The sequence below is a fragment of the Miscanthus floridulus genome, chromosome 16 (assembly GCF_019320115.1).
Source record: "Miscanthus floridulus cultivar M001 chromosome 16, ASM1932011v1, whole genome shotgun sequence".
NCBI classification, from domain to species: domain Eukaryota; kingdom Viridiplantae; phylum Streptophyta; class Magnoliopsida; order Poales; family Poaceae; genus Miscanthus; species Miscanthus floridulus.
The window spans coordinates 96944706-96956530 of record NC_089595.1 but is presented as its reverse complement, the minus strand read 5'-3'; the positions used below and the strand labels follow the sequence as shown (position 1 = coordinate 96956530).

The following is an 11825-nucleotide window of genomic DNA, read 5'->3' as shown; positions in this document are numbered from 1 at the left end:
ATCTAGAGTAGTTGGTGGCTGTATCAGTCCTTATCTTTATCCCTGACATCTACTTTAGTATCTCTAGAATATGATGTAGCTTTCTTAAGGCTCAAGCAAGCTATCCTATATGTATCCCAAACTGCCATAGTTGTGGTATGGCTAATCAATCTGAAATTCAGTCCCAAACCTATGTTTTGGTTCTAACACTATAGCCTTGTTTCTCTGTCCATGGAATTGAATTATGATACGCATTTATGGCGGATTTTTTTTTAACGATGCAAGCGTTTAACGTTCAGAGGATTTAGGCAAAGAGCAAAAACCGGAGCTAAAAATATTCGTAAGAAGAAACTGGTTAGATCTTTTCTTTTTGTGAAAGGAACCGAAGAGCTAGCAGCTGCAACTTTCTAGCTTGGCATGCTACTGATGGTGATTTAATGTAATCTGGCCATCTGGGAGAGGCATCACCGCACTGTTCTGGTTTACTCCCAACAAGTTGGCCTTGGCCATTGCATTTCTGATTCCTCCTGAGCCAAACATGACACAGGGGAAATATTTTTATTGGACATGGTTCCCCAGCGATGATTTTTTCCTTCGACAACTGGTACTGCTGTAAACTTGAAATGATGGAAACTGGAAGTTTTTATTGGACTGTTTCTGCAAGTGCAAGATAAATATGGGACCCTGGCACCATCTTCGTACAGTACCCCTCCAGGCATTATTGGTCTTTGTCTCTTTGATAATGTCGCCTGAGAAACTATTGCTGTCAACTGCCTATCTAGTGCCCTGCTTCCTTTTGATAAAAATCTTTTGCATCATTTTCAGCTCGGCTTTCTTTCAGAACTATCCAAAATGGTATGTGTCTATTATATAGGGCTACAAGTTATCTCCTTAAGAGCTAGAAAATTGAAAATAGAATTCAGGATGTTTATTTGCTTTATATGAGACCTGATTATATTTGTGCGAAAAAGAGTTCTGGTGCTGTAGCACCTAGCTGCATGACTGTAGATGCAAGCTGGACCAAATGTTGTTTTCTTAGTTTGGTGTGTCTTGAATTTGTATGAGCCACAAATATTAGGTATTGACATCTTCATCACTGTCAGTTTCAGAGAATTTAATCTGATTATAATTGGCTATAAGCATTTCTCTAAAGGGCGTACCCAGTGCAGAGAGCTCCCGCTCTGTGCGGGGTCTGGGGAAGGCTGTTAGTGGCAAGCCTTACCCTCGCTTGTGCAATGCGAGGAGACCGCGACTCGAACCCAGGACCTTCCGGTCACAGGCGTAAGACTCTACCACTTGCACCAGACGTGCCCAGGACCTTCCGGTCACAGGCGGTAAAACTCTACCGCTTGCAATGCTATAAGCATTCCTCTATGATTGTGAAATCCTACAAAACACCAAACATGTTGCGATCGAATACTCTTGTACTAATTCAGACCTTCATTTTCATTTGCGATTGCATGATTAAAAATAATATGATACTGTTTCCAGCACCATCCGTGGATTATTTACTTTGCTTTCTAGAAGAGTTCTATTGATTGTTTAGGCAGGTGGCGTCTCCTGACGTAATTCTTCAGGAGCGCACGCACCCAATGAATTGACCGAATTAAGGTGTTTCTTTACTACATATTTCATATGTTGCAGCTAGTTATCGGTTGGTGAAAGGGAAGTGTACGTGTGTCTGTCAAACATCGCATAAAAAATCATGTAACCAAGGGCGGTCCAAATACAATAAGCAGATGACAAACCTGACAAGAAAGACGAACAGTCTCGACCTAGTTTTCCTACGTTATCTGAGTCGACAGTTCTAACAATTATCATTTTGTATAATGGCCTTGGCAGTTTATCCTCTATCATTTGCCATTTCTCAAATGCCTAGCGGTGAGCATGAGACGTCAAACGGCATGTTCCCAATTGACAAACCAAAGTCCCGTTTGGCTCAACAGCTGTTGATCTCTGTTACTCTGTTGTATGGCCCGTTCGCTTCGCTGAAAAAACAAACCGAAACACTGTTCCGGCTAATTTATTGTGAGAGAAAAAAACTGTTTCGGCTAAAAAAACAAGCTGAAAAAGACAGATTATAAGAGAAGCGAACATGACCATGTGTGTATGAGCAGTCAACGCCCAATCCATAATCTGCCACTAAATTAACTTCATACTTTTCTTTCGAAAATGAAATATAGTTGTAGAAGGCACGCACACTTTATAGCAAGGAGCAAAGAAAAGAGGAGAGAGAAGTGGAGTTGATAGTCGCAGCAGACCTGATCAGTTTTAGACATCAGCTTGCTTGGTAGCCGCGTGGGCGCCTTCCAACAGGACGCAGTACCCAATCAATAGTTCCAAGTCAATGCGTTAATCCATTTATTTTATTTTTTTATTTGAAACTCAGACTATGTTATTTCTATATATGTATTGGATCAACATAATGACCAAAAGAAAAAGAAAATTAACATATTTTTTTTTGATAAAAACACTCAAAAGAGTGTTTCAAATCTGATATATCTCGAAGAAAACAAACGATGGACAAAAAAGACACAAAATGACCTAGGCATAGGGGGCACAGGGAGGGGTAACACCCCCTATGCCAACGTTTGATTTTACCCCCTTTAACAACTCATCTATAAGTACTTAGCTGCATCATCATCAATTGTATTTTCAAGCTCCGTCCTTGCTTACATCCTTACCGCCAAAGTACGATTTTTTTCTTTCAAAACAAGGCCACCGTCACTTGGTTAGTCAGAAAGAAACATGGTCAGTCATCGCTCAGAGAAAGAAACATTAGATATATAGACACGAGCCCTGTACGTGATAGCACAAGTGTTGAAGCATCCACATGGCGGTCAATCTGCACAGCCGGAGGCGTCCCTTCAACCATCCAACAATCAACCAATTGAGATGTCAGATATTCTTGTGACGACAGCAAAAGATTGAAATGCACGAGTAAATCTCTGACAGGATCGTGATCTAGAGGCAGATAACTTGCTTAACATGTACTCCTATTGTACAAAATCGGAAGCAACGTGTAAAATTTCTTGGAACAAGTTAAAAACCGTTGGTCAGAATGTGTTGCGTACAACCAAAGACGTTCAATCAGTCAAGGGATTCGCAGTGGGTTCAGGTAGTCAGAAGACTCGGAACTCCGGCGTATACAAAGTTGCCAATGGGTGCTACACAGAATGATGCGAACTGATTACTGCTATGGGAGACGAAAGATGCAAAACTACAGTGTTTTCTTCATGTAAAAAAACTGAAGAACTGGGCTAGAATTCTTGATAATGGCGGGATGCTAAAGGTTCTGACTTTCCACGGTAGTTCATATCAGTTGCAAAATGTTTCCATCATTTCAAATGTTGTGCTCTCCAATCAACAGCAAAATCTGTGTTGTCATCCTCTTCATCGCTCGATGAGTCGCTGCTGCTGGACTCAGCGTCCATACCGATAGGTTTGCTATTTAATTTAGCAGTACGGGCGGTTCTCGACTCAACCAGCTGTTTCTTCAACATATCAACTTGCTGCCTGTACTCCCTGTATAGAAAAATAAAAGGATGGCCACGGTAAAAACCTTCACTATGGTACACATGTTTTTCAAAATCTAACAGGATGTGAAGTATCTTACTGTTGCTCGAGAGTCAAGTACTCCTCCCTCTCAGCAGCAGCATCAATCTACAGCAAAAAGGAAAAGCTTGCTCGTATCAGCAGTCTAACATTGGCAATGGGTAGGTAAATATCTTTCACTGTTAGCATATATCGTATAATATAAATTAGCCTAACCTCCTCTTCTTCAAGGCGGTCATCAACTTCCTGCAAATCCTCCTGAATTTCCTTCTCGAATTCTTTGTACGCATCACTGCACAAGATTTTTAATGAATTGACATGATAATGTCAGTGTACAGACAACAGATAACATTTTACTAACTGTAGATTACTGCAGATTTTGAAGTTCACAGATGCACAAACACAAAATGGGCATGGAAATGACAATAAAACGACCAATTTAGAAATCAAACTCATTTATGCTGTTAAACTATGCTGACCAACTGCTGCTAAGAGCCATGATCATAAAACACTATCCAAATTTCAACATATAATCTGTCAATCCTGACTACGGAGTAGTGACTATACACGAGTCATGACAACAGAATGTAAAATTGCCAAATGAACAGGACAATACATGGCAAACGAGTAGGTCTGGTAAAAATGCATGAATTCTGAACATAATCCTGGCAAGAGATGGCCATTAAAACTTACTTCATGTCAACCTTTTGAGGTTGGATACCACGTGCACGGAGATCTGCATCTTTGTTATCAAAGAAACCTTCAGGCAACGATCCTTTTGCTTGAGCAGTTTCTGAACTCGGTTCATTGGGTTGCATGCCAATGCCAGTTTTGTTGTGATCAAAGAAGCCATCAGGGACACCTTTCACCTTTGTGTGAATGGAACTGGCAACATTTTGAGGTGTACTAAGATCTTTTGGAACTGGAGTTGGAGCTTCATCTTCTTCTCCATAGTCAAAAAAATTCCCTGGAAGGATTCCTTTGACACTGGTATTGCTTTGACTCCCTTTCTTTGACATTTGATCCATCCTAACAGATGATTTATCAGTGCTTGCTCCTATGGTCTTCGGTTGAATAACAGCAACTTCACGGCGCACAGATCTTCCCTCAGAACCAGTATCTAGAAATCAAAGTTGTTACATCAGGGCATTGATGTTCACAAAACTGTTTACTAAGGGCCCTAACAAATAGCCATTTTACAGGTACAAAGCTATACAGGAAACACATCTGCATTAGACATTGATATGACAAATGTACAGAAAACAGAATAACTAACATTTTACTTACACATTGTAGGTAAAACATTCTAAACAACTTCATGGTGTATTAAAATCCTACACCATGTTTCATTTAACAGTTAACACAGTGGCAGACTGATAGGTTTAATGATTTATCAGGTACAGCTAGGAAGGACAATAGGACATTACAGTTTATTGGTAGTGGTAGATTTGAAGTAGTGGTAGATTTAAATAGGAGAAGATGAAAAATGAGAATTTAATACAGATGGTTAATTTGAAAATAAATTTGAAATAGGATATAATGCACAACTCTACAGAAACATGGTATCTGAGAGCAATGCCGTGGGGGCAAACTTCCCCCCTGCAAGCCTAGTTTTTTTTAACATGGTATCTGAGCAAGTGTACATAGAGGTGACAAAAAAATAATGGAAGGCAAACACTGGCAAGTGGCAAACAAAAGGAGGAATCAAATGTAAGCTCAAAAGCAAAATAAGAAATGTTTATTTCCATGATAATGATAATCCATCGGATATACACAACAGAAACATGACATGTAAAATAATATACGCAAATGCCTCTAGAGCAATACTACAGACCCAGTTGATTTTACACTTGGAGCAAGGGAGGTCATTAGGTATTCTCACCATCACTTTGCCTTTTAGTTCCCTGAGTATCAAAAAAATTGGTAGGTAGTGTGGAAGTTTTTTGTTTCTGAGACTCCAATAGTTGCTCTTGCTTGGCAATGTTGCCTCTAGATCCTGCACCTATTGCAGCTTTAGCAGCAGCGGCTTTTGCCTGTAATCAGAATACAAGCTCAGTTCAGAAGTAAAAAAAAAAGCACCTTCTTCAAGAGCAAATACACTTTGAATGCAGTATATCAACATGATTTCATAAACCATAAGCCTATTCTTGGAGCGATTAAAGTATACCTAATTAATTATGTCAACATAGAAATCATGTGCATGCAGCTCTGATCAAATGTACGCTATCTGGTAGTAAGCAGAAACAATAACAACAACAACATAGCCTTTCAGTCCCAAGCAAGTTGGGGTAGGCTAGAGTTAAAACCCACCAAAAGCCTCAAGTCACGGTTCAGGCACTTCAATAGCTGCTTTCCAAGCACTCCTATTCAAACATAGATCTCTAGGTATATCTCAAGCTTTTAAATCTCTTTTTATTGCCTCCCCCATGTCAATTTCGGTCTTCCTCTACCTCTCCTCATATTATTAGTTTGGCTTAGACTCCACAATGCACTGGTGCCTCTGAAGGTCTCCTTTGGACATGGCCAAACCACTTCAACCGATGTCGGACAAGCTTTTCTTCAATTGGTGCTACCCCTAGGCGATCACGTATATCATCGTTCCGAACTCGGTCCATTCTTGTGTGACCACAAATACATCGCAACATACGTATTTCTGCAACACTAAGTTGTTGAACATGTCGAATCTTTGTAGGCCAACATTCTGCTCCATACAATATAGCCGGTCTAATCGCCGTTCTATAAAACTTGCCTTTTAACTTTTGTGGTACCCTCTTGTCACAGAGAATGCTAGAAGCTTGTCGTCACTTGATCCATCCTGCTTTGATTCTATGGCTAACGTCCGCATCAATATCTCCATCCCTCTGTAGCATCGATCCCAGATACCGAAAAGTATCCTTCTTACACACTACTCGACCTTCCAAACTCATATCTCCCTCCTCCTGTGCAGCTCTGCCAAAGTCGCATCTCATGTATTTGGTTTTAGTTCTGCTCAATCTAAAACCCTTAGACTCAAGGGTCTGCCGCCATAACTCTAGTTTCCTATTTACTCCCGCCTGGCTTTCGTCCACTAACACTACATCATCAGCGAATAACATATACCAAGGGATATCCCCTTGTATGTTCCTGGTAACCTCATCCATTACCAAGGCAAAGAGATACGGGCTTAAGACTGAACCTTGATGAAGTCCAATTTTAATCGAAAAATAATGTGTTACTATCGTTTGTTCAAACACTAGTCACAACATTGTTGTACATGTCCTTGATGAGAGTGACGTACTTTGATGGGACTTTATGCTTGTCCAAAGCCCACCACATAACATTTCTTGGTATCTTGTCATAAGTCTTCTCCAAGTCAATGAAAACCATGTGGAGGTCCTTCCTCTGCTCTCTAAACCGCTCCATAACTTGTCTTATTAAGAAGATTGTATGTGGTTGACCTTCCGGGCATGAAATCAAATTGGTTTGTTGATATCTACGTCGTTCCTCGCAGGCGCTGCTCGATGACTCTCTCCCATAGCTTCATAGTGTGGCTCATTAACTTAATTCCCCGATAATTAGTACAACTTTGAATATATTCCTTGTTCTTGTAGATTGGTACCAATATGCTTCTTCTTCACTTCTCAGACATCTTGTTCGATCGAAAGATATTGTTCAATATCTTGGTTAGCCATACTATAGCTATATCTCCGAGACATCTCCACACTTTGATTGGGATACCATCAGAGCCCATCGCTTTGGCCCCTTTCATCCTTTTCAAGGCTTCTCTGACCTCCGATTCTTGAATCCTCCGCACAAAGCGCCTATTAGTGTCATCAAACGAGTTGTCCAGCTGAACGGTGGTGTTCTCGTTCTCATCATTGAACAATTTATCAAAATACTCTTGCCATCTATGTCTGATACCATTCTCCTTCACCAAGAGTTGCCCCCTCTCATCATTTATGCACTTGACTTGATTGAAGTCCCTTATCTTCCTATCGCGAGCCCTAACCATCCTATAAATGTCCTTCTCTCCTTCATTCGTACTCAAACGTTGGTAAAGGTCCTCATAGGCCCGCCCCTTTGCCTCACTCACCGCTCGTTTTGCAGTCTTCTTTGCCACCTTGTACTTCTTTATATTGTCTGCACACCTGTCATGATACAAGCGCTTATAGCACTCCTTTTCCTTAATAGCCTTTTGCACATCTTCATTCCGCCACCAAGTGTCTTTCGAGTCGTATCCGCTCCCTTTGGTCACTCCAAGCACCTCAGAAGCAACCTTCCAAACGCATGTTGCCATCTTCTCCCACATGTTGTTTGCATCGCCTTGATCCTTCCAAGGGCCCTCTTCAATGACCTTTTCTTTAAAGACCTTTGATGCCTCCCCTTCTAATTTCCACCACTTCGTTCTAGCAACCCTAGCTTGTTTGTTCCCACGAGCTTACACCAGAAAACGGAAGTCAGCCACCACCAGCTTGGGTTGAGCGACCACACATTCTCCAGGTATCACCTTACAGTCCACGCATGTTCATTTATCCCTCCTTCTTGTAAGGACAAAGTCGATTTGACTAAAGTACTGGTCACTAAATGGGACTGTCTCTTACGAAAGAAAGTGTTAGCTATCATCAGATCAAAAGCTATAGCAAAGTCTAAGACTTCCTCTCCCTTCTGGTTCCTACTACCATATCCGAAACCCCCACGAACCGCCTCGAAACCTGCACTTGACATACCTACATGGCCATTAAGATCACCTCCTATAAAGAGCTTCTTGCTACTAGGGACAGCTCTAACCAAGCGATCTAAGTCTTTCCCGAAAAGCCGCTTAGCACTCTCATCATGGCCTACTTGGGGGGCATACACACTAATTACATTTAAGACCATATCACTAATGAGAAGTTTAACTAAGATGATCCTATCCCCTTGCCTTGTTACCTCCACCACACCATCGTTGAGGCTCTTATCAATCAAAACTCTTACTCTATTTTTATTTGAAGTTGTCTCTGTGTACCAGAGCTTGAAGCCGGTATTGTCCACCTCCTTCGCCTTCTGCCCCTTCCATTTAGTCTCTTGAACGCATAAGATATTTACACGCCTCCTAACCGCTGTGTCCACTAACTCTCTTAACTTATCCGTAAGGGACCCTACATTCCAGCTACCTAAACTGATCCTAATTGATTCGACTAGCTTCCTTACCCTTCGCACCTGCCGAGGTAGGTGTGAAGACCCTAGCTCATTTTGTACCACACCCGGGCGCCGATGTGGCGCGCCACTAAGGATGCGATGACCCGATCCTTGCTCACTTGACACCGTGCCCAGATCGCGACACGACGCATCACGGGGGTGACGACCTGGCCCTTACTCATTTAACACCATACCCGGGTTCCAACATGGCGCATCGCTAAGAGGGTTACGCCCCAACGGGATTCTTTTGGGTAGTAAGCAGAAACTAAGTTTGAAAATTTCGGGGTGGTGGTGGTGGTGGTTGGGGGGGGGGGTGCGGGCGCGGGGAGGGGGGGATATAATGGTTTCCAAAAATGCTAGAGGCGTTTCGGATCGAATAGACAAAAATAATCATAACAACAAAAGCATCAAATATGTATTTATCTAACACGGTTCAGTTTCATATGGAACTAGCAAAACAAGCAGCGGAAACAACCATGTATGGTTTCGTTACATAGTGCTTTGTCTAATCTTTTTTAAAAATGAAGTAATGGACAAGACTTAGTTTTATATAGGATAAGATTGCACGGTAATGTATTGTGTATTGCTGCAGTAAAATATTCAGCTGGATGTTTTCTTTTAACAAGCAGCCAAAAACACCAACTCACAAGCGTAAATCAATTAACACAGGCGAAGCTCTTACCTCATGATGTTTCCGTGACACTTGGTGTGCAGGCCAAAGTGCTTCAGACTTTAGCGTAATATTGCATACTCTGCATATGGGCTGGTCAAATTCGTTATACCTGCACAAGATTATGAAACTTTAAGATGTCAATTTGATGTCCCATAGTTCATAGTATTATTTCTTAACTAAGATCCTGATTCTCTCAGCACTGCAGAGTGCAACCTGAAACACATTTACAGTTCGTAGTTAAAACTCAGGGCGACTACCTGTGGTGTTACATCTATGATCTCAAGATCTATGACAGCCTTTGCAGAATAACTAAATGATGCACAGATTGCAGGATACTGGAATCCACTCGAACTAAAATTTGAGAAAAACAATACAGCTACGCAATGTGTAAGAGTCCAAACCATGATAATGCGAAGCATTAATTCGGTGAACCAAGAGTCATATTGTAATTTGGAACTAGTGTGTACGGAGTATTGGTTAGAGAAAAACAACAACAAAAAGAAAGGCTAGTTTTGGCACACAACTAGCCAGAATTCGCGCCGGTTGTTCATCCAAATGTCCTAGGGTTACACCTTGTACAGGTGCAGCAGGCATCCTAACCACTGAACGAACTTAGCGGCAGGATTCCGACAGATAATCGAGAGCCAAATCGAAGGCACGGATCGAGACAGTGAGTCGAAGGAGGACCTGACGAGCGCGGGGTCGATGCGCTGCTGCTGCTTCTCCTTGGTCTCGCGGAGCTTCGCGCGGAAGATGGCCTTCCTCTGGTCCATACCGAGCGAACAAGGCCGCCCCTAGAACCCGAGCCTGCCTACTTCGCCTTCGCGCACAGATGCTGCGGCTGGCGGCCGGGTGCCCGGGTTCTCTTCGGTCCGCGTCTAGAAGGTTCTGGGGAACGGAAGCTGTCGCGTCAGAATGGGCTTCAGTTTAAACCGCAAATTTGGTTCGGTTTATTCGGTTTCGAAAAACTTCGGTTTCCAAGAGGCTAGGTTGGGTTTGGGGCGTTGCCGCGTTGGGCCGTGGTGGGCTGCTCCCCGTGCGGTTGCGGCCACCCTCCAGTTTCGGTTACTCCCTCGAGACAGACAGCTTGTTCATTTCGGTTGAATTGGCTTATAAGTCATGATTGAAAGTACTGTTAGCTGATTTGATGTGAGAGAAAAATATTATTTAAGTCGTGAATTATAAACCAGATACGAGTGATTAAGCCAAAATGCGAACAGGCTGTTTGTAGGTGTCCTCCCATTTTTTTCATTTCGGCAGTTTTGTAGGGCACAACTGGAATGAGACGCAGGTCGCCTCGACTACCACCGTTGGGCACTAGGCGCTCTCTTCATATCCTGCAAGCGTGTCCCTGGGCACTAGGCGCTGCCCGCTGAGCAGTGGGCCAAAGTTAACGGTTTGTCTACACCCCACCCGAGTATTTTGGAGCCTACCATCACTCGATTTTTCCCCCCTCAAAATCAAATTAACAAAAATAAAATTATCAAATTAAACAGATATTTTTTATGAATTGCATATGAAAAGATCTACATATGGATTCAAAATCAGACATACATACAAATTAAAAAAAACAAATGAACAAAACAAAGAATTTTCAAATAGTTATATACTTACACCAATTCTATCCAGAAGTTACGCCAAAATAATCACCATAACTTTAATATAAATATAGTGTAAATTCAATATAAATTCATAATAACTACAAGTTCAGGTGTGGGAAAGAAAGTTTTGCATGCAAAAGAAAAACGTAGGTGAAAGGAAGAGATTGATTTGCATGCGGGAGTTTCCGATAGAAAGAGATATTTAGGCTTCGTTTGGCAGGGCTTCTTTACCGGCTTCAGGAGCCGTTTGGAGCCGTTTTCTACCGAACGGGGTAAAGTAAAATAGCTTCACTTGTGAAGCCCCTAAAAACATGCTCTCACAGTGATTTGGAGTGGGATGGAGCCAAAAAAAGTGGCTTCTCCCGGCTCCTCCTCCAGGCCCCTAAAAACATGCTCTCACAGGGAAGCCATTTTGCCAAACGGTTTACCAAAACCGCTTCAGCTCCACCGATGGAACTGTTCGTGGAGCTAAAGCCAAAAAATAGCTTCACTAGTGAAGTGAAGCCCTACCAAACGGGGCCTTAATGAGTTGCATGCGGGAGAGATTCACGGAGACACCTCCTTTTACAGCGCATGGTCTCGTATGTACTAGCGCATGGTCTCGTATACGTACTCCTACATGGGCAGCGCTCGGCGGAGATAAGAGGACAGAGGAATCGGACGGCCGGAAAAGATAAAGTGACAGGAGCCGGAGAATTACTCGAGTTAGATACAGATTTAGCGAAAGTTAACACCCTGTTCGCTTGATCATATCAGCCATGCTTATGAGCCATGATACAGTGTTTTTCTTTTACAATAAAATAGCACCAGCCGGCTTATAATCCACAGAAATGATCAAGTAAAACGATCAAGCGAACAGG

The 11825-nt window shown here is 42.3% G+C and overlaps 1 protein-coding gene across 1 annotated transcript; it reads right to left on the bottom strand.

The window, feature by feature from the left end:
* Positions 1–2989: 2989 nt before the first annotated feature.
* On the bottom strand, positions 2990–10323 carry LOC136513028 (protein ABA AND ROS SENSITIVE 1-like). Its single transcript, XM_066507032.1, has 7 exons — positions 10052–10323; positions 9374–9473; positions 5417–5567; positions 4228–4654; positions 3751–3826; positions 3596–3642; positions 2990–3504 (listed from the first exon to the last, which is right to left on the bottom strand). Exons 1-7 carry the CDS (start codon positions 10135–10137, stop codon positions 3318–3320), a joined length of 1074 nt encoding a protein of 357 aa, XP_066363129.1. The 5' UTR covers positions 10138–10323; the 3' UTR covers positions 2990–3317.
* Positions 10324–11825: the final 1502 nt, after the last annotated feature.

What these genes read in the sequence shown, in the direction of transcription:
- LOC136513028 (XM_066507032.1), bottom strand. Translation starts at nt 10,137, where the DNA reads ATGGACCAGAGGAAGGCCATCTTCCGCGCGAAGCTCCGCGAGACCAAG. An exon ending in AACTAAAAGGCAAAGTGATG is followed by an intron (nt 4,655 to 5,416) that starts GTGAGAATACCT and finishes TTTGATTTCTAG; the next exon opens with ATACTGGTTCTGAGGGAAGA. An exon ending in CCTCAAAAGGTTGACATGAA is followed by an intron (nt 3,827 to 4,227) that starts GTAAGTTTTAAT and finishes AATCTTGTGCAG; the next exon opens with TGATGCGTACAAAGAATTCG.